Raw genomic sequence first — 24088 nt, forward strand, 5'->3', positions numbered from 1 at the left:
TTCATTTTGGCTTCACTTCATCAGAGGTAATGAGGTGACACACTAGCCCCTAAACAGCTTAATCTAACTCTGAGGGAGAGCCAAGACGGCCACACCTCTATCTATTTGACCTTCATGAGATGGCAGATGAAGCAGCATGGCCTAGTGGATAGAGCAGGCCTGGGAATCAGAGGGACCTGGGTTCTAATCCTGATTTTCTTACTTCAGTCAATCAATCAATCGTATTTATTGGGTGCTTACTGTGTGCAGAGCACTGTACTACGCGCTTGGGAAGTATAAGTTGGCAATATATAGAGACGGTCCCTACCCAACAGTGGGCTCACAGTCTAGAAGGGGGAGACAGAGAACAAAACAAAACATATTAATCAATCAATCAATCGTACTTATTGAGCGCTTACTGTGTGCAGAGCACCGTACTGAGTGCTTGGGAAGTACAAGTTGTCAACATATACAGTCCCTACCCAACAGTGGGCTCACCGTCTAAAAGAGGGAGACAGAGAACAAAACCAAACATACTAACAAAATAAAATAAATAGAATAGATATGTACAAGTAAAATAAATAGAGTAATAAATATGTACAAACATATGTACATATATACAGGTGCTGTGGGGAAGGGAAGGAGGTAAGGCGGGGGGATGGAGAGGGGGAGGAGGGGGAGGGGAAGGAGGGGGCTCAGTCTGGGAAGGCCTCCTGGAGGAGGTGAGCTCTCAGTAGGGCCTTACTTGTCTGCTGTGTGACCTTGGGTACGTCACTTCACTTCTCTGGACCTCAGTTACCTCATCTGTTAAATGGGGATTAAGAGTGTGAGCCCCATGTGGGACAGGGACTTGAATCTACCCCCAGAGCTTAGAGCAGTGCCTAGCACATAGCAAGCGCTTAACAAGTACCATAATTATTATTATCTGAAAAGGACCAAGGAGAGAGAGACATTCTATTTAAGGGCCCCCAGACTGCCCTGCAAGAAGGAGAGAGGGAGATGATATTTCCATTCCGTTCTCTGATATTTTCAGGGACGCACTACGCTTCTGCCACATGTCCCAGCAGAGAGGGCACGACCGCTGTCCACAAGTCTGCTTTCAGCAAACACCGTCTGAAGCCAGCCTGGGCAAACGGGCTTCTTCTATTCCCCGTTCAATTACGTGAAGGTTCCCAGAAACATGAGACTGAGCGAGGAGTTAGCAATCAGGCCAATCGCATTCAATCTAGCAAGCATCAGGGAGCACCTGTCTTCATCGGGGCTCAGCTCGGTGTCCTGCTGAGACTGACAGAGCCCTGACTGGAAACTCGAGAGGCCCGCCCTCAGCTCTGCCGAGGCTCCCGCTCCACCCCTCGCCCCGGCCACTGGTAGCCTCAGAGGAGCGCACCCCAAGCATACTTACGGGGAGATCTGCGTAGAAATAGTGTTTCCGGTCAAACAGGGATTTCTTGTTTATTCTGCAGTTCAGGGCCAGGCCCGTCATCACTGCCGCTTCTACACATCTCCTGTTGAGAACCTAGAGAAACATGGCACACAACTCCTTTCAGATCCTCGGCATGAACAAACGCTTCTCCCACACAAATAGTCAATTTTGCCCTTCGTCGAGCAGTGTCTCTAGCTCTCTGTGTGGGCAGTTCAAGTTTACTAATTGAATTTCTCTAGCTACAGATTCGGAAAGCTTCGTTTTAATAAAGAACCACACATGACAAAAGCACTCGGTGGGCCCTGCTGGGAGCCAAGCAGGGCACTGCGTCACACGCTTTGGCGCTGACTTAACTACCAATACCAGGAACTTTCTCCCCCACCCCGCCAGCCTCCGACGGCCAGGGTTAAAAGGCTACGAAAGCAAACGATGAAAAAGAAATATTGCCAACTAGCTGAGCTCCACACAATATCGGCAGTGAATCAGTCTTCCTGAAGAATGCATTTTTCAGAGAAAAAACGTCTACAATCATGGCCATCGGAACGGTTGTATCCATCGCCTTCCAGCCACGCAGCCTCCCACTCCTCAATTTCATTGTTACTCCTCCTCTTCCTCCTCCCTCCGATCCCCCTCATCCCCTGCAGCCACAATACCACCTATATACCATCATCCCTTCATATTCAGCTCCCATCATATTCAGAGTGTCTCCCATCACTTACACACACAATCTCTCTCTCTAAGGTAGGCCAACCCCAAGGTGCTTGCATTTGTTAGACAAAGGGAAAGCTGTCTGGAACCAATTGAAGGGTTTCTTCTCTGTTAACAGAACTCTCCTAATTACTGATTTCAAGGCCCTCTATCAGCTTCTCCTTTTTACGTACATGCTCTCCCCTGCCCCAACTTCTCAGCTCATACACTTTGCTCTTTCCAAGCAACCCTTCTTAGCTCTCCCTAGCTCACTGACTCTCAGACTGGACCCACTGCTCACAGCATGAAACTCCCTCTCCTCCGAAATCGGCCAACCCAGACTGACCCCTCTCAGGAAGTCACCTCCTCCAAAAACCATGCTTTGGCAAATTCCCCACAATCACACCACCCCCCGGCATTTTAGCCATTAATCCATACAGCAATCCCCTTATAATGCACGCTCTTTGGCTAATACATTTTAATGGCGCAGACCTCTCCTCGAAGATGAAACTGCCAAGTTTACTTTGGCTTAAACACTTCCTTCCCCTCCTGTCTGAATGCTTATTACTCATTTCGATTCATCTTTGGTAAATAGGTGTTATTATCTAATGCTAATGACATTTCTAGTTTGTTGACATAAGGTGTCTGCTTTAATGGGATGAGAAAATTGAGTACTGTATAAATGAACACAAAAATAAGGTTAATTCAAATTTCCGTTTTTGTATACATTTACCTTGCTATTTGATTATGTAATTACATTGTGGTTTTGAATCACTGTTTTTTAATATATTTGTATTTTTTTGGATTGTGGGCAGGGAATGTGTCTACCAACTGTTATATTGTACTCTCCCAAGTGCTTAGTACAGTGCTCTGTACACACACTAAGTGCTCAATAAATATGATTGACTTTTTTTCTGATCTTGGGATTGTATTATTATACATTATTTTTCTCTACTGTACTTTCATAAGTGCCTACTATAGTACTATTGATAAATTACATTATTTCCTAGAGAAAAATAAATTTTGCTTAGCAGTCTTTCACTTAGCTCTCTATCAAAATCAACAGAGAAGCAGCATGGTGTAGTGAATACAGCGCATGCCTGGGAGTCAGAAGGTCATGGGTTTTAACCCTGGCTCCACCACATGCCTGCTGTGTGACCTTGGGCAAGTCACTTCACTTCTCTGGGCTTGTTATCTCATCTGTAAAATGGGGATTAAGACTGTGATCCCCATGTGGGACAGAGACTGGATCCAACCTGATTACCTTGTATCGACCCCAGCATTTAGAACAGTCGCTTGGCACATAGTAAGTGCTTAACAAATACCATAATTATTATTATTATTACAACCTATGCACTTGGATCTGTTCCCTTAAAGCATTATATACTCACCTCATCCTCAGCCTTACAGCCCATATGTACATATCCATAATTTATTTCTTTTAACATCTGTCTCCCCCTCCAGATTGAGCACTCCTTGTGGGCAGGGAACATGCCTACCAATTCTACTGTACTGTGCTCCCCTGAGCACTTAGTACAGTGCTCTGCACACAGTAAGCACTCAATAAATATCACTGACTGATTGGGTGTGCTGCGGGCTGATTTGCAATTATCTCCTGTCTTCCCAAGCATTCCTCAAGGGTCAGTTCTTGGTCCCCTTCTGTTCTCCATCTATACTCACTCCCTTGGTGAACTCCTTCGCTCCCACGGCTTCAACTATCAACTCTATGCTGATGACACCCAAATCTACATCTCCACCCCTGTTCTCTCTCCCTCCCTCCAGGCTTGTATCTCCTCCTGCCTTCAGGACACCTCCATCTGGATGTCTGCCCGCCATCTAAAACTCAACAAGTCCAAGACTGAGCTCCTTATCTTCCCTCCCAAACCCTGTCCTCTCCCTGACTTTCCCGTCACTGTGGACGGCACTATCACCCTTTCCGTCTTGTAAGCCCGCAAGTTTTGTGTCATCCTTGACTCTGCACTCTCACTCACCCCACACATCCAATCCATCACCAAAACGTGCCGGTCTCATCTCCACAACATCACCAAGATCCACCCTTTCCTCTCCATCCAAACCGCTACCCTGCTGGTTCAACCTCTCAACCTATCCCGACTGGATTACTGCATCAGCCTCCTTTCTGATCAACTAATCCTCCTGTCTCTCCCCACTTCAGTCTATACTTCACTCTGCTGTCCGGATTATCTTTGAAAAGAAACGCTCTGGGCGTGTCACTCCCCTCCTCAAAAATCTCCAGTGGCTACCAATCAACCTACGCATCAGGCAAAAACTCCTCACCCTCGGCTTCAAGGCTCTCCATCACCTCGCCTCCTCCTACCTCATCTCCCTTCTCTCCTTCTCCAGCCCAGCCTGCACACTCCGCTCCTCTGCCGCTAACCTCTTCACTGTGCCTCGTTCTCGCCTGTCCCGCTGTCGACCTCTGGCCCACATCCTACCTCTGGCCTGGAATGCCTTCCCTCCACACATTCGCCAAACTACCTCTCTTCCTCCCTTCAAAGCCCTACTGAGAGCTCACCTCCTCCAGGAGGCCTTCCCAGACTGAGCCCCTCCTTTTTCCTTTCCTCCTCCTCCTTCCCTCCCCATCGCCCCCGACCCTACCCTCTTCCCCTCCCCACAGCACTTGCATATATTTGTACATATTTATTACTCTATTTTATTTGTACATATTTATTACTCTATTTTATTAATGATGTGTATGTAGCTATAATTCTATTTACTCTGATGGTATTGACACCTGTCTACTTGTTTTGTTTTGTTGTCTGTCTCCCCCTTCTAGACTGTGAGCCTGTTGTTGGGTCAGGACCGTCCCTATATGTTGCCGATTTGTACTTCCCATGTGCTTAGAACAGTGCTCTGCACACAGTAAGCGCTCAGTAAATGCAACTGAATGAATGAATGAATTCATCAAGTGCCCTGAGTGTCCAGAGCGACACACTAAGTACCAAGGATGTTTCCTTGAATCACAGATACCTCAGTGCTTGCCCCCACCATGCTTACAATCTAAGAAGGAGGCTTGCCTTATAGATAATCAACTTGATCAATCAATGAGTGGTACCTGTTGAGTGTTTACTGCATGCAGGGCACTGTACTGAGCACTTGGGAAAGTACGATATAATAGAGTTGGCAGATGCAATGCCTGACCACAAAGAGCTTATACACCATGGAGAGAGACAGACATTAAAACAAATTACAGGCAAATCAATCAATCATATTTACTGAGTGCTTACAGTGTGCACAGCACTGTACTAAATTCTTGGGAAAGTGAGAAGCAAGCATGGCACAGTGGCAAGAGCCTGGGCTTGGAAGTCAGAGGTCATGGGTTCTAATCCTAGCACTGCCACACGTCTGCTGTGTGACCTTGGGCAAGACACTTAACTTCTCTGAGCCTCAGTGACCTCATCTGTAAAATGGGGATTAAGACTGTGTGAGCCCCACGTGGAACAACCTGATCACCTTGTATCCCCGCCAGCACTTAGAATAGTGCTTTGCACATAGTAAGTGCTTAACAAATGCCATTATATATATACAATATATAAAAAATATATATATTTTATTTATAGATTTATATTTATAGATATAAAATATAACAATTACAACTGACACATTCTCTGTTCACAGTGAGCTCGCAGTCTAGTGGGAGAGAGGGACAAAGAGAAATTTTAAAGAATAGTAAAATTAAGAGAAATCATACATTCAAATAAAGATAAAGGAATGGCAGGTCCTATCATGCACTGTTCCCTGCTGGTCTTCAACACCGGGTAGTGGTGGGGTTACACGCTAAAGGCAAAGAGTAAGCAGACTGATGAACAGTTAACCAGAGATAAAACAAACAGCCTCACACTGCCCAAAGACACATTCTTTGGGAGCTCAGCTCACAGAAAAGAAAATGACTCAACAGGCTGCAGGCCTCTGGACTTGCAAGTCATTCCCTCACAGAAGTGAGGAGGAGCAGATGATAGCGGATTCTCAGGCCCTGATTGACTTCTTTAGCAAACTGTCTAGTCGACGGGGATTAAAAGCACAGCCTGATATTGAAAACTGGATTCCTCAAACTGTTTTGGACTTGCAAGGACATTTTTGTTTTATTTCTCGGACTGTAATCCCCTTTTACTATGGGTTCATTTTTTACATATTCCAAATGGTCTCAGAACTCATCCCCAGCATAAAGTAGGAAATCGCTGAATATGACCCACGAACTCAGTGGTGCCTGCAATGCTGTCCTTACACTATCATCTCAAGAGGGTGAAGAGGCGGGGCATTAGAGATGGAGCTCTTTGTCTCTGACCTTTTACACAGACGGCAAACTCTTACAACTCCGCTTTTAGCTTCCGTGACGTGAATAAGCTTTTAGGTTTCAGTTGGGAGCCGAACCGCTTTTTAACTATTTAAAACTGGGTTCGTTTTGGATGGATTCACATGACGCTGCCTTTTATCAGTATGAATTTCCAGTTTAAAGCAAGAAATGTCTGAATTGAATACATGCATTCATTATTTTCTATTTTTCTCTGCAATATAAGGAGTAGCCCAACAATCAATCAATTGTATGCAATATAAGGAGTAGCCCAACAATCAATCAATCAATTGTATTTACAGAGCACTTACTGTGTGCAGGGCACTTTACTTAGTGCTTGGGAGAATTACAATATAACAGACCTGACAAATGTCTTAGAAGGGGACAGGAAACGTATTTGGTTGGTCAAAGCTGTTCTCATATGTCTGTTTGGACTGCTGGAACTGAACGTGAGACGACTCTAAGGCCCACGGATGATGATAATAATAATAATAATAATAATAATAATAATAATAACAATAATGATGGTATTTGTTAAGCATTTACAATGTGCCAAGCACTGTTCTAAGCGCTGGGATAGGTACAAGGTAATCAGGTTGTCCCATGTGGGGCTCACAGTCTTAATCCCATTTTACAGATGAGGTAACTGAGGCACAGAGAAGTTAAGTGACTTGCCTGAAGTCACACAGCTGACAAGCGGCGAAGCCGGGATTAGAACCCACGGCCTCTGATTCCCAAGCCCGTGCTCTTTCCACTAAGCCACGCTGCTTTTAAGCCCATCCAACATCATCTTCGAAAGCAATATATTTCTGGCTTCTTTTTTTTCTTGGTAGGGGCGAGGAGTAGAGAAATGAATACTTATTGGGCAAGAATAAAGTGGCTCCTTGGAAAACAGTCTATAGCAAGTCTTATATATGGTCTCAGGGTCATTTATAAGACTGAACAATACCACAGGTTTGAACTGTCAGTTTGGTATAAAATTTGAGCTGCATCTAAACTGAGGCCTGCTCCCAAAAGAAAAGCTGACCTTCTGAATTTGATTTTCTACTTCTCTGCCTAATCAATCAACCAGTGGTATTTACTGAGCACTGACTGTGTGCAGAGCACTGTAGAAAGTACCTGGGAAAGTACAATACAAGAAGAGTCGATGGACATGATCCATGTCCACTAGGAGCTTATATTCTGGAGGGAAAGAGAGACATTAAAATAAATTACAGATAAGGGAAATGGCAGCTTTAGGGAAGCAGCATGGCCTAATGGAATGAGCACAGAGAGTCAGAGGGCCAGGGGTCTAACCCCAGCTCTGTCACTTACCTGCTAGGGCTAGGTAGGTAGGTGACCTTGGGCAAGCCATGACTCCTCAGTTTCCTCATCCCTCCTACTTAGACTCTGAGCCCAATGTGGGACAGGGACTGTATCCAACCTGATTATCTTGTATTTACCCCAGAATTTAGTACCTTGTATGGCCCATAGTAAGTGCTTAACCAATGCCACAATTATTACTATATGTACATAAGTACTGTGGGATGAGGATGGGATGTACTTCCAGGGTACACACCTGAATGCCTCGATGACACAGAGGGGACGGTGGGGCAGTTAGGGAAGATGAGGGCACAGTCAGGGAAAGAACCTAGGAGGAGATGTAATTTAACATGACTTTGAAGGTGGTTAGAGTGGTGGTTTGTCTTACTCTAGACTGTAAGCTCCTAGCGGGTGAGGAACATGTTTACCAACTCTGTTGTATTATATTCTCCCAAGGGCTTAATACTGTGCTCTGCACACAGTAGATGCTCAATAAATACCACTGACTGATTATACGAAGAAGGAGGGTGCTCCATGCCAGAGGGAGGACATGGGCTGATTATGTGAAGAGGGAGGGAGAACATGCCCAAAGGGTCAACGGCGGATAGATGAGATCGAACTACAAAGAGTAGGTTGGGATTGGAGGAGAGAAGGGGATGGGTTGTAGTAGATCAGTGAGGTAAGAAAGGAGGGGGAGAGCTGATTGCATGTCTTAAAGTCCATGGAAAAGAGTTTCTGTTTGATGTGTAGGTGGATGGGCAACCCTGGAGTTTCTGCAAGAGTGGAGAGATATGGACTGAACATTTGTTTTTTTAGAAAAATGATTCATTCATTCATTCAATTGTATTTATTGAGCACTTACTGGGTGCAGAGCACTATACTAAGTGCTGATTCTGACAGCAGAGTGCAGTATGCACTGGAATAGAGAGAGAAAGGAGATAGGGAGGTCAGAGAGAAAGCTGATGCAGAAGTCGAGAGAGGACCAGCGTGGCTAGAGAGGAAAGGGTGAATTCTAGAGATGCTGTACTGTGTACTGCCTTGGTGGCAAAAAATTTTGTGACAGCATAAAGCTCTGGGTTGCCAACGCAAACCTCTAACTGTGTGAAGCATCTCCCTGATAAAGGCTGGTATTTAACCTTAGTTTTCTTTAAACCTGTCAGACCATGGCAGACCATGACCGTGCTAATAGAGTCACACATTTTGTGACACCGGGCACACCTTGCTAGAGTACTTAGGAAGATAAGCCAAAAGAGCCTTTGACCAATCTAAGCATTCAAAAAGAATAGAGATGTGAAATCTGAACAGAATCCAAAAGGGAACACTGCGTGAGTCCTTTCAAGGGCTGTACAACTTTTGGATTACATATGTCTGCCAACAAATCTTACTTTTATTAGAAATCCATTTTGAAAAGAATGCAAAGGGAAAGTTTAGGTGGAAATTTAAAGACCCGGAACCTGAAGACTTGTCAGAAAATCCACTCAATAGATCACCAATCCCTACTTCCCTGGCCTACCTTCTCATCAGCTTACTCATGACAGTGAGTCTCACCATTTGGACCCTGTTCTCAGAACTGGAGCAAACCAAACTCTTTCAACCAGGGTCAGGAAATAAGAGAGGTATATTGTCTCCATCCATCCCCAAGAGCAAGCTGGGGACTTGGTTCCATCTAGAGCTATCTCATAAAGTGGCAAAAGGTATGGAAGCACAAGCCTAGGAGCCAGAGGCCCTGGGTTCTAATCGCAGCTCCTTTATTTGCCTGCTGTGTGATCTTGGGCAAGTCACTTAACTTCTTTCTTCAACTGTATAATGGGGATTCAGTACCTGCTCTCCCTCCTACTTGAATGTGAGCCATATGTGGGACAGAGACTGCATCTGGCTTGCTTGACTTGCATGCACCCCAGCGCTTAGAACAGAGCATGACACGTAGTAAGTGCTTAGCAAATACCACTAAAAAAAACCCCAAAGCAGTAGTGAGTCAGTCCCTTTTCTTCCTGAGAAATGTAGTTTGTTAGCCCCACAGGGGAAAGGGACCATATCTAATTCCCACCTGTATACCCTCTCTCAGAGCTTAGTACAGTGTTCTATACACAGTAAGTGCTTAATAAATGCTATTATTCACTCATTTGTTCGACCGTCGTTGAACCCCGGCCCACGTCCTCCCCCTGGCCTGGAATGCCCTCCCTCCGCACATCCGCCAAGCTAGCTCTCTTCCTCCCTACTGAGCTCACCTCCTCCAGGAGGCCTTCCCAGACTGAGCCCCCTCCTTCCTCTCCCACTCCTCCCCCTGCCTTACCTCCTTCCCCTCCCCACAGCACCTGTATATATGTTTGTACATATTTATTGCTCTATTTATTTATTTATTTTACTTGTACATATTTATTCTATTTATTTTATTTTGTTAATATGTTTTGTTTTGTTGTCTGTCTCCCCCTTCTAGACTGCGAGCCCGCTGTTGGGTAGGGACCGTCTCTATACGTTGCCAACTTGTACTTCCCAAGCGCTTAGGACAGTGCTCTGCACACAGAAAGCGCTCAATATATACAATTGAATGAATGAAATGAATGAATTTATTGAGCACTTACTCCATGCAGAGCACTGTACTAAGCGCTTGGGAGAGTACAATACAACAGTAAACAGACACATTTCCTGCCCACAACGAGCTCACGGTCTAAAGGTGGAGAGACAGACTCAATACAAATAATTATTTCTCCTTTCCTTCTCTGTAATTCTTTCACCAATCTTCAACAGGTTCTGGATGCCTCAAAAACACACGGCTCTAGAAGACTGATCGTTATACAGTGCAGTCTAAAACCGACTCTACAAAGCCAATCTAGGGCTCGTGGTCTTATGTTCCTGCCGCCGGAGCAGTCACCAGCCTACAGCGACACCTGAATGTCTCCATGACATCCTCTTGAGGTGGAGGAATTTCCCGGCAGAGACCCACCCGACCGCAATTACCAGACCCGCATAGACCGCAGCAAAGTTGTAGGTCACACCAGGTCATCATCATCATCATCAATCGTATTTATTGAGCGCTTACTATGTGCAGAGCACTGTACTAAGCGCTTGGGAAGTACAAATTGGCAACATATAGAGACAGTCCCTACCCAACAGTGGGCTCACAGTCTAAAAGGGGGAGACAGAGAACAAAACCAAACATACTAACAAAATAAAATAAATAGGATAGATATGTACAAGTAAAAAAAATAAATAAATAAATAGAGCAATAAATATGTACAAACATATATACATATATACAGCTGCTGTGGGGAAGGGAAGGAGGTAAGATGGGGGGATGGAGAGGGGGACGAGGGGGAAAGGAAGGAAGGGGCTCAGTCTGGGAAGGCCTCCTGGAGGAGGTGAGCTCTCAGCAGGGCCTTGAAGGGAGGAAGAGAGCTAGCTTGGTGGATGGGCAGAGGGAGGGCATTCCAGGCCCGGGGAATGACGAGGGCAGGGGGTCGATGGCGGGACAGGCGAGAATGAGGTACGGTGAGGTAATCAGTGCTTGTTTCTAGGTGGGTTTGGGTTGTAGGAGGGAGCGTCCCACTGGGGAACTGCCCTTCCCCAGCGCTTAGTACAGTGCTCTGCACACAGTAAGCGCTCAATAAATACGATTGATTGATTTCCCCACACCTGGAAGTCACTGCTGCTGCCTCCGGAACCACAACGCCCAGGACTTGCTAAGGCCAAGCCTGGGTCTGTCCAGAGCAGCCCCACCATTTGCTTCTTTTTCTTCCCCTCACTTCAGCTTCGCTGTCTCCCAATCCCACTCCAACCTACCTGCTCCCACCTCAGTCCCATCCCACACCTCTCAGGCCTGGAAAGGGATTCAGGAACTGAGGTTCAAGAGGAGATGGAATGCGCTGGAGAGTTTCTAGTTAGAGGCCTCGCTCGCCCCGCTGAAGGGACCGGCAAACCCACGGCTCTGCAGACATGTACTGGGTAGGGATGGATGGTCAGAGGTGTGTGGGAAGGATGCTGGCACGATGGTTTAGTGGATTGAGAGTAGAGCTGGAAGTCAGAGAGGTCCTGGGTTCTAATCCCGACTCTGCCGGCTATGGGACCTGGGGTAAGTCAGTTCACTATGCCTCAGAGACCTCATCTGTAAAATAGGGATTAAGACTGTGAGCCCCATGTGGGACAGAGACTGTATCCAACATGATCTGCTTGCATTTATCCCAGTGTTTAGTAAGCACTTAAATACCACAATTATTATTATTATACCACAGTGCAAGTCTCTGTTGCCCCTGGAAGCATAGTCTGCTTCCAGTTCCCATGTCGCGACTTCAAGAATGGCAGCAGAGAACAGGCTGCAGGAAAACAAGTGCCCCATAACCAAATGGCCCTGCTTTTCTCCTTTGGTTTTGGGCACCTGGGGGGTACCCCACCTCTGAGTCAACCAGTCACATCACCCCACAGTCGACTCAGGATCTCAATGAACTACATCCTGGCAGCCAAATTTGCAACTAACATGAAAGGCAATTACTCTGAAACTAATGTCAGACACTGACAACTCGGGTGATTAGGATACAGTGTATTAAATGTTCAAATTTATGGAGAGAGATGGTAATTGAGATGTATTACGTAAGGATGTGGCAGCAAAATGGGCTGTGGTTTTACCACAAATTGTAAATTTGCCTCCAAGTATCAACTTCCTTTGATTCACATTCAAAGCAAAACTTCCAATCCACACATAAATCCATCTTCTGGTATATAAAATTTCACTCTCTTCTGACCCATACCCCATTCTTTCTCTAATAACAAAGGTTTATTTTTTTATGATCCCCAGATTAGTACTGCTAAGTTGAAGGAAGTGAATTTTATGCAGCACTCGAAGGACATGTAGTCAAAAGTGAGTATTTTAAAATGGGACTTGCATAAATGCATGAAGAGAAACGGATACATTTTCTTTAAAACTTTTTATGGCATACACTGAAACCGCTTCAGAGGTCCATGTACACTTCCACTCAGAAGAGGACATAAAAGTCTATAAAGGCTTCTGGAGCTATGTTTCAGTGTACCCCATTTTCAAAATGAAAATGCCATGAAAGGTAAAGGACCAGCAAAGCAGCTACCTTTAGAACATCTTCCACTGGATACTTAATACTCTTAACCCAGGTTTTTCAACTAGCCAAGGGAACATAGATGAGAAGCTGGATGTCATTCCAAACAGCCACGACACAGAATCTAATTAACCTAACTTGCAAATTGGAGTGAAACATAACAGATGTTAAAGTTACACATTATTTTAGTGATATAAGTATTTCTGCCTTAAATGGAAACCACTAGCACTTGCGGGAATGTGAGGACCAGCTCCAAGTAGTAAAGACAGTATTTTTAAAATGTCAAAAAATGTACTATGCTTTCTGTCAGTGAAGCCAATTTTCACTTGACATTGGGGTTGCCTACTTGCTTTATGGCTGGAGAACCTACCCCATTCAACATAGAAAAACTAGGCTCTAGAAAGCAGAATGGTAGCAAATCAATTGCCCAATTTTCCAATTTTTCCACATTTGGAGACACTCTGGCAAAAAGCTACCCTTTGGTATTTAATGGACCCTCTAAACTCAAGAGTTGCCGAATGGGATATGAAACCAGTCAATCAATCAGTAGCACTGACTCAGCTTCTGAGTACAAAATGCTCAGCGTTTTGGAGAGAAAAGCAGAGGCCAGGCACAAGTCCCCCAGCCTTAAGGAGCTTACAATCTAAAGGAAGCCAAAGTACAGCCCAATGCTGACCTAAACTCTAGGGTAATCAGATCAGACGTAATCCCAATCCCATATGGGGCTCACAGAGTAAGGACATTGAGAACAGGCACTTGATCACCATTTTACAGAAGAGGAAACTAAAACACTATCTTCCATCTATGGGATTTATTGAGCTCTTAAGTTGATTTATTTTACTAAAAGGTAAAAAAGCATTTGAAACAATGCTCAGGGATGCTCAATAAATACTGATTGTTTGCCTGAAAGATTATAAACTCTATGAGGGTCAGGGGTCATTATCTAATTCCCACCATATGTATCCTCTTCCAGAGCATTCAGGGCGACTTAATAGCAAGCAAAAAGAAAAAAAAATGTCTTTCCACAGTGGCATTTGCAAAGCGCCCACTTTATAAACTTTTTTCGCCCCTAATTGCAACGCTTGAGCGAGGCATGCCAGCACCCCACGGGCTCAAACATAGAAACTTTTCCAGGCTTAATACTGCCCCATTTCTGAAAGAGCCAAATCATTTTCTGTTCCGATCTCGGTTTTGTGTTTACTGGCTTGTTCAGATGGCCTAACAAACTGTTCTTCCCTCTTGGAACACGCATTGTTTAGTGTAATCAATGGAGACAAACACCAATTTCATGTGTGAAAAGCTTCTCACTAAAGACCCAGAATGAGTTCTCCATGCTTGCTTATGTAGGAAGTGGTTATTACGTTGACAGCTTTGATTAGCATCAAGAAGCTAGATTATTGGCTTGAGGAGACATAATGCCAGGATTAAATATTACCAAAGCATTCACTTTGAAAGATGGATGTGGAATTTCTGGGGATAGAGCCTGAAAGTTCCAACATTCCATCAGAAGAGCATCTGCTCTGCACATTCTCTTCCCAAAGAATCCTTCAGCATTATCCCTCAGACATAATGTCAGTGGTTAGCAGTGGTCTATTAGGAAAGGATTTGAGAGCTAACATCTGGCTAAAATTGTTTTTCTTTCCATTTGTTCAACAGCATCAGAATCAACACGGAGTATCCATGGTAGCCACAAAACCAATGACGCGGAGAGAAAAAAAAAGATGCAATAGCTTTTGTGAAGACTATCACTCTCCTTGATTTTTGCTTCTTGTTCCTGAAGATCTTGAATTACAGAAAACTCGCGGTGTCGTACTCACTTTGATGTCCCACAAATGCACACAACCATGTTTTCCCACACTGTAGCATGGCTTAGTTGACACACCACACTCTAGCAGAAATACTTCTCTAATTCATATGACTTCTGTCTAAAAATAAAGCTTTAACTTCTGATCTGTGTTTAGGACTAACCTTTCTTTCTTTCACTTCTGCTCCAGAGAGGAGGTTTTGTTTTGGCAGTCACATGAAGTCCAGAGACTGCAAAAAGTACTGCTGATTTTCATACTAGGAAAAGGATACGCCTGTTCGTAAAGAATGGATCTTTTCCAGTTCAAAGATAGACTTTGTGTCACACTACAGATGTTTCTGCTTCCATTCACCCGTTCAGATCCATTATTTTATGGGGTTAAAAAGCACTAATTTGTACTCATTTGGGTTCCTTTAAAGGAGATTTATATTTTTTTATAATGATGGCATTTTATTAAGCACTTACTATGTGCAAAGCACTGTTCTAAGTGCTGGGGAGGTTACACGGTAATCAGGTTGTCCCACCGGGGGCTCACAGTCTTAATCCCCATTTTACAGATGAGGGAACTGAGGCCCAGAGAAGTTAAGTGACTTGCCCAAAGTCACACAGCTGACAATTGGCGGAGACGGGATTTGAACCCCTGACCTCGGACTCCAAAGCCCGTGGCTCTTTCCACTGAGCCACGCTGCTTCTCATATTTATAATATATTATATTTATAAATTATATACTATATATTTTATAATAATTTTTATATTTATAATATTATATTGTATATATGTATTGTATACTATATTTTATAATTTTAAACCACTATCAAATTTAGTTTCAATACAATTTAAAACAATGTTTGCTAGTGCAGAAGTGTGTTTAACCCTTGAGAACCAAAGAGACCAACAGTGTAGGTGTACAGTGGAAGTGGGCTAAGAGAAACATGGGCATTCAAAATTCTAATTTGGAGATACACAGAAAATTTTAAATTTCCTGTATGGAGAAAGAGAGTTGGAGAAGACTTGAAACAAGGCCGCTCAAACAGCTGACTGCTGGTAAGTAAACAAAGGTTATGGGTAACTTCAAACATCTTAAATGTTTACATGTAGCTATAAAGGAAGAATTCACTTACGCTTTGTTTGAAATGAACAATGAACAAATGCTGCAGAAAGAACCCTGCCTGGTGGTTCTGCCACTTAGTTTCTGCATAGCCCTGTGCAACTCAATTAATGTCTCAATTTCCTCATCTGCTAAAATGAGATTAATGTTACAGAAAAGCACCATGACCTCTCCAGAGGGGTTCTACGTGGGTGTGTAATGGCACACATTCTACTCACAGACTAGAATAGTGTCACTTGGAAATTATTGTTCTGGATTTCTATAGCTTGACAGAATCAATTGTATTTCCAATATATTGTACTTTTATTCCGAAAACTGGCCCGAGGTGATGCCAGCCACCCAGGCTGCACCAAATGACAAAGAGATCCTTTCTCCTCTGGGTTGATCGTATTTATTGAGCACTACGTGCAGAGCACTGTAGTAAGTTTTTGGGAGACTACAATATAACAGACACACCTCCTGCCGACAACAAGCTTAAAGCCTAGAGGATGAGCTTACCGTCTAAGATGAGTAAGTAAAAGTGTCTTCAAACAGGACTCTCTGACCCTGAGAGACAACACTGTATTCAGATTGGTTTTGCTATTGGCACAATGGAATCACTAAGCCATTTGGAACAGCAAAAGCTGATGGCAGTTTGTGATTTCTCCGTCTCTCCTCCTCCTCCCCTCCCCACCCGTCCCCTTCCCTTCCCCATAGCACTTCTGTATATTTGTACATATTACTTTATTTATCTTATTATTTGTATATAGCTATAATTTTATTTATTCTGATGGTATTGACACCTGTCTACTTGTTTTGTTTTGTTTGTCTCCCCCTTCTAGACTGTGAGCCTGTTGTTGGGTAGGGACCGTCTCTATACGTTGCCGATTTGTACTTCCCAAGTGCTTAGTACAGTGCTCTGCACACAGTAAGCGCTCAATGAATACAATTGAATGAATGAATGAATTTGTCTCTGGGACAAAACGGCTGCCGGTGTTACCGGGAAATTTAGGATGGGACAGTGATGTTAGTCATCAGAGAACAACCTCCCCAGCATGCTGAGCTGTGGGATAACCCAAATCTCTCCTTCTCCCCTCTCTCTTGCTCTATAGTAGAATGATTTGATGGAAGTGTGACTTGGGCCTTTTCTCACAACTGCTCACCAAACTCAAAGGGCAGAAAGACATTTGCAGAGGGGCCTCAGAACCCTGGAAATTGAGCTGGAAATAAAGAGAATGGGCTGGAATTTGGTTCTTGTAAAAGGAAAAGCTCTGGAATGGTTGTTGCAGGATGAAAATGGATTCACCACCTCTGCCACAGCCCTTTCAGCCAGTGAGGGACTGTGGGGTCACTCCAGCTGCCACACTTCTCTCCTCTAATACTAACCTACTCTCTGTCCCTCTTTCTTGCCTCACCGCCATTGACCCCCTTGCTCATGCCCTCCCATCCTGTCTGGAACTCTCCCCCTTTCTTCAAAGCCCTACTGAAATCATATCTCCTCCAAGGAGCCTTCCAGGATTAAGCTCTCATTGACTGACCCTATTTTCCCTCTCTACTGCCTCACTCATCCACTTAATCATACCCTCTAAGCACTGGGTACACTCGCCCTACCTCCAACCCCGCATCACTTAAGTGCACATCCTTATATTCAATTGCTCCCCTTCTTTTATCATTTATTTTAATGACTGCACCCCCTTCTAGACTGTAGGCTCCTAGAGGGCAGGGACCATGTCTACCATCTGTACTGTCCTCTGACAAGTGCTCACTACAATGCACAGAACACAATAAGCGTGTAAAAAATACCACTAAAGGATTCAATGATTGGGGATAGCACCATCTTCATACTGCAACACACTGCAACACCCTCTTGGGAGACTGCAGCATTCTGGTTAGATTTTTTTTTTTTTACTTTCTCCACTGTCTGCAGAACGGCAGGGTAGAAAAGCATTGGGCAATTTTAACCCTAATTCTCAGAATAAGAATAAAATGAAAACTCCAAAGTTAAAAATCTATTTCCATCCCTCTAGGCAGTTCTAATAAATTCCACCTTCCCCACCCAACCACCTAAAATCTGAAACGCTCAAAAGCATCTGCAGTGACACTGTAATAAAACAGAAACTCAGGGATGGCGGCCATCGTGGCCATGCATGACCGGTGATAAAAAGTCCCCTGCAATTTTCACAGTAAGCGACTTGCCTTTAAAAGAAAAATGTGTGAGCTGAGGCTGTATTTTTTTTATTACCAGCTCCTATTGTAAGTCACAAAAACGGAGTATGGACATTTCAAATGAACTACCAAAAACCAAAGACCCAAGGGAATTAGGGTACTGTACTTGGTGCCTGGTTTTCCACTCATGAATGCATCAAAGGCACCACGCATTCTCGTCCTATTTTGAATGTGATTCTATTTTGCCTTCTATGTTTCTCTCTCTCTGATGAACACTAAATGAATTTCATTTTAAACACCCGAGTTTGTGTAGCACCATCCTTTCTAACAGTATCTGATGGCTGGAGCATAATGCTCTTCATCCAAATGTGCATTTCTTAAAAAAAAATGAGTAACTCCGTATAAGAAAGACAACATATATATGATTCTTTCAAAAATAATGCTGAAGCTTTATTTCCCCTAAACGTTTTTCTGGGAGATCAGCTAGGGATGAAAAGGGAAATGGGAGTACTACAGGATTTGAATGCAGATATGCAAACCACAGAAGAGCTCTCTGGATGGAACTAGCAGAAATACCCGATCTGTGTCCAAGTTTTGTGTGTCTCCTTTTTGTACTCGCTCACTTTTTGCACTACAATTATTCCATTCCTGCTTTCCCACAGAGCCAGAACCCATAAATCACCCAGAAAAATGTACCCTGTGTTCGATAAATGTTGGTTCTAGACTGTAAGGCCCCTGTGTGCAGGGAACATATATAATAACTCTGTCATATTGTACCCTCCCAAGCACTTGGTAGAGTGCACTCAACACATTCAGTGCTCAATAAATTCTGCTGATTGACTTCTTCGAAAAGTATAGGAGGAAGAGAGCTGTGGAGATGAAGACAAGCAAATTTTTATTTCCTCTGCTGGATTTTCGTCTTCCCTTAATCCTCCCTTCCCCTTTCTTTGTTCCTCTGAGATTCATAGTCTTGAGAAAGGGAAGGTGGCTTCCAGCATATGAAAGCCAGAAAATTGATCCAGAGCAAGTCATGGACTTGGGCCACTTAGGGACAGAGCACTTTGGGACCTTGAAAGGAAGATTTAGGAAACAGGGAAGATTCCCCCACCCCTAGGACCACCAGGTGGGGGGCACACAAGCTTTGTCCAGCTCAGGAGATTAGACTGTGAGCCCCATATGGGACAGGAAATGGGTCTGACATAATAACAATAATGATGCTATTTGTTAAGCGCTTACTATGTGCCAAGCACTGTTCTAAGCACTGGGGTACATGCATGATAATCAGGTTGTTCCATGTGGGGCTCACAGACTTAATCCCCATTTTATAGATGAGGGAACTGAGGCACAAAGAAGTGAAATGACTTTCCCAAGGACACACAGCAGACACGTGGTGGAGCAGGGATTAAAATCCATGAACTCTGGACTCCCAAACCCGTGCTCTTTCCACTAAGCCATATTATATCTACTCCAGCGCTTAGTACAGTGTTGGGCACACAGTAAGCGCTTACCAACGATTATTAGTATTATTATACTATTATGAGATTTGGAACAATAGCAGCAATTTAGAAAGACAATAGAACTTTACGGAAATTGCACCTTTCGCTCTCCCTGCTTACAAACGACTGTCTCTTTTCCCTCCTTAAAATCTTATAAAATTTCTCTTTTCTGAGAGTCATTTCCAAATTAATCACACCTGGCTCCCAATGCCACCTCCCAACTTTTTATGGTATTTATTAAGCGCTTACTATGCTGCCCTTCCCTGCCGTCCAGGAGCCGACCAAAATGGGGTATACAATCACGCTTTATTGTAATTTAGAGGGGTGGGGGACTGCGGGAAAGAGAACTGCCCTCTGAGCCCTGGTGATGGTATGTGATAAGCGCTTACTGTGCATCAAGCATTCAAGCATCAAGCACTGGGATAGATGCAAGGTCATCAGGTTGTCCCATGTGGGTCTCACAGTCTTCATCCCCATTTTACAGATCAGGTCACTGAGGCCCAGAGAAGCTAAGTGACTTGCCGAAGGTTACACAGCAGACAAGTGGCGGAGCTGGGATTAGAACGCATTACTGCTGACACCCAAGCCTGGGGTCTTGCCACTATTACTCTATTTATTTTACTAATGATGTGTATATAGCTATAATTCTATTTATTCTGATGGTATTGACACCTGTCTACCTGTTTTGTTCTGTTGTCTGTCTCTCCCTTCTAGACTGTGAGCCTGCCGTTGGGTAGGGACCGGCTCTATCTGTTGCTGATTTGTACTTCCCAAGCGCTTAGTACAGTGCTCTGCACACAGTAAGCACTCAATAAATACGACTGAATGAATGAATGTGCCAGGCACTGTATTAAACACTGGGGTACATACACGCTAAACAGGTTGGGCACAGTCCCTTTTCCACATTGGGGTCACAGTAAAAATACCCCTTTTGACAGACGAGGGAATTGAGGCACAAAGAAGTGAAGTCACTTGTCCAAGGTCACACAGCAGATGAGTGGCAGAGTTGGGATTAGAACCCAAGTCCTTTTGTCTCCCATGCCCATGTTCTATCCATTAGGCCATACTGCTTCTCACTCCAGAAATGCTGATTATTTGTTGCTGACATTTTGCGTTCTTGGGTCTGTTCGAATGTTTCTGACATTAGGAATACTTCATTTTTTTTTTTAAATATTTGTGTTTGTCCTTTCTCCACAGACTGCGAACTTCTGGGTAGAAGCGCTCCTTTCTTGCATTTTTCTTGTAACTCCTAGACTCCACCTGGGGAGACCATCATAGAGACAGATGGGGCCTAGAGAAATCGCCAATGTCCAGTACCACGCTTCCCCGCAGGATACCATTTAATATGTACAGGGAAATAACACATTTAACTATATTAGTATCAACAGTAGCAGCAGCAGCTACATTTACTGAGCGCCTTCTTGGTGCGCGGCACTATACTAGATGCCTGGGAAGCACCGAATAAAAAGGTGACCCATTTCCACGGACTGACATCAGCGTCTGGCAACAGAATGTGTCTGCCAGACCGAACCAAGGAAGTCCACTGGAGAAGCGTTGCAGTAGGAATGAGTGCATTTATATAAATTAAGCAATTAACGTTTATTTTGGGATGTCTCGGGAGGGAAGCAGCATGGGTTAGTGGATACAGCAAGGGCCCGGGAGTCAGAAGGACCTGGGTACTAATCCCGGCTCCACCACTTGTCTGCTGTGTGACCTCGAGCAAGTCACTCAACTTCTCTGTGCTTCATTTACCTCATCTGTAAAAAGAGGACTAAAACTGTGTACCTCATGTGGGGCAGGGACTGTGTCCAACCTGATTATCATGTATCTAAGCGTTTAGTACAGTACCAGGAACTCAACAGATGCTCAATACCATAAAAAACTGAAAGATTTGAGCTATTTCTAAGCCTTGAGCACTGATCCGTATAAAATAATACAGACACTTGCTCCTAGAACCTTTATAAACTGGTCTCTTATTACATCCTGGGGCCAAAATGAAATATAAATATGCAAAAAAATTCTCCAGACCCATGTCTGACAATGGAAGGGAATCCTGAAGCCACACCGATATAAATTTAGGACTTTAGGATTAAGTGAACATGGACGTTTGCGTCACCTCTCTTATGCGGTAGAAATTCATGTAAAGTCCAAGTATGGCAGTCCCTTGCCCTCAGTACTCCTGTACGTGTGTATTTTTATGTATTTATATATTTATTTTTTCAGCTGTTTCATCAAGCAGCACTTGTACTGCTTCCTTCATTATAAGTGTTCTTCCTCCTGCTTTCTCTAAATAATTTCTGTCTTTCTCCCTCATTAAACTGCACAATCCATCAGCAGAAAATGAGTCTCGGTACTGTTGTACTCTCTTCAACATTTAGTACAGTGCCTGGTTCTCAGTAGGCACTCAGTAAGTATCACCGTTGGATTAGCTTCCCCCTCTAGACTATAAACTCGTGGTGCGCAGGGAACGTGACTACCAACTCTGTTATATGGTACCCTCACAAGTGCCTAGGACAGTGCAAAGGTGCACAATAAGTGCTCAATAAATGAACGACTATTTACTGTAGGAAAAAAAAGCCATTACCAGGAGCATGTGTAGTTGGGCAAAATAGCATTAATGGGTCTATAAAGACACACTTCAGGTGACATGGATGCAATAGCCGCGGTAATAGTATCAATCGAGCATCTACTAGTGTACTATACTGCTTACGCCCTCAGGAAATGAAATATTCCTTGTCCACAAGGGGCTTACACTCTAACTGGGGAGACAGATGTAAAATATTTACATAAAGAGTAGGCAAAACAAACGATTGAATGTACAAACAAACTAAACAAATAAACAAGAGTAAGAAGTAGTGTGGCCAGTTGGATAGGTCACCGGCCTGGGCGTCAGAAAGACCTAGGTTCTAATCTCAGCTCTGCCACTTCATTCATTCAGGCGTATTTATTGAGCGCTTACTGCCTGTGGGAGAGTGCTTAGTACATATATATGCTTTATACATGCATATGTGTGTGTGTGTTTATATAACAATAACAGACACATTCCCTGCACACAATGAGCTTACACTTGTCTGCTGCATGACCTTGGGTAAATCTTCTCTGTGCCTCAGTGACCTCATCTGTAAAATGGGGATTTTAGACTGTGAGCCCACTGTTGGGTAGGGACTGTCTCTATATGTTGCCAACTTGTATTTCCCAAGCGCTTAGTACAGTGCTCTGCACACAGTAAGCGCTCAATAAATACGATTGATGATGATGATATGTCGCCAATTTGTACTTCCCAAGCGCTTAGTACAGTGCTCTGCACACAGTAAGCGCTCAATAAATACGATTGATGATGATGATGATGATGATGATTAAGACTGTAAGCCCCACATGTGACATGGACTGTATCCAACCTGATTAGCTTGAGAAGCAGTGTGGCTTAATGGAAAGAGCACGGGCTTGGGAGTCAGAGGTCATGGGTTCTAATCCCTGCTCCGCCGCTTGTCAGCTGTGTGACTTTTGGCAAGTCACAACTTCTCTGGGCCTCAGTTACCTCATCTGTAAAATGGGGATGAAGACTGTGAGCCCCACAGGGGACAACCTGATTACCTTGTACCTACCCCAGCGCTTAGAACAGTGCTTGGCACATAGTAAGTGCTTAATACCAACGTTATTATCATTATCATTATTATTATTATTACCCAACACTTAGCAGAGTTTCTGGTATGTAGTGAGCACTTAGATACCACAAAAAATGGTGCTGAAGATGAGTACAGATAAGTATGTTGCCAACTTGTACTTCCCAAGTGCTTAGTACAGTGCTCTGCACACAGTAAGCGCTCAATAAATACGATTGATTGATTGATTGATTGATTGCTAGAGACGGCAAATGAGTTAAACAGATTTATTGGGGTAGGTGGGCTTTTAGGGTTAGGGTTTTGAACGTGGGGTGAGCTAAAGTCTGCAGGATTTGGGGAGGGAGTTCCTAGCCGATCGAAGAGTGTGAGCAAGGGGATGAAGGCAGGAGAGGAGAGAATGAGGTAGAGTGTTTGGAGATGGAATGGACACCCAATTATCACACCGTCATTCTAACATTTCCTAAGCTTCCGAGCCAGGGAAGCCCCAACAGGCTAGCGAGTGATTGCTGACCACAGATGATCCACAAACTCTGCCACGGCCCCCTAGCCTTCCCCTTTTAAAGCTGGCAGAGGGGCCAGAGAGAGGAGACGAGGAGGACTACAGGACTCAGGCTCAGCTTTCTGGCTCCCCTGGAACTGTTTCTGGGGTCCCAAGGTCTCAACCCCCCCACACCACAAGAATTATTAAAACAATAATAATAATAATAATTATGGTCTTTACTAAGCCCTAGGGTGGATGCAAGATAATCAGGTTGGACAGTGTGCCTGTCCTACACAGTCGAAGTAGGAGGGAATAGGGTTTAATCTCCATTTTACAGATGAGGAAACTGAGGCACAGAGAAATGACCTGTCCAAGGTCACACAGCAGACAGGTGGCAGGGCTCTATGTAGAACCCGGGTCCTCTGTCTCCAAGGCCTGTGCTTTTTCCATTAGGCTACACTCTTCCCCATTCTCTCTAGACCCTCCCCATAAAATCCTTGTTTCCTCTTTGCTGCACCGAATGGACTGCGGACCCACACTGGAACACAATCAACTTCAGGCCTGGCTCACAACATCCAATGCCCCCTTGTCATTATTCAAGACTGGGGCCTGGACATCTTCCTGCTTTGGACACGTAAATCTTCACTGCCGAGGAACGTTATATCAGT

At 44.1% G+C, this 24088-nt stretch overlaps 1 protein-coding gene across 1 annotated transcript in view; it reads right to left on the bottom strand.

Moving 5' to 3' along the window:
- GATB (glutamyl-tRNA amidotransferase subunit B) overlaps nt 1-24088 on the bottom strand; it is a 73410-nt gene that overhangs the window by 46435 nt on the left and 2887 nt on the right. Inside the window, exon 3 of the mRNA XM_038755049.1 lies at nt 1382-1495. Coding sequence (XP_038610977.1) covers nt 1382-1495 — 114 coding nt within the window. The remainder of the gene's footprint in view (nt 1-1381; nt 1496-24088) is intronic.

Source organism: Tachyglossus aculeatus, chromosome 12 (genome assembly GCF_015852505.1).
Source record: "Tachyglossus aculeatus isolate mTacAcu1 chromosome 12, mTacAcu1.pri, whole genome shotgun sequence".
NCBI classification, from domain to species: domain Eukaryota; kingdom Metazoa; phylum Chordata; class Mammalia; order Monotremata; family Tachyglossidae; genus Tachyglossus; species Tachyglossus aculeatus.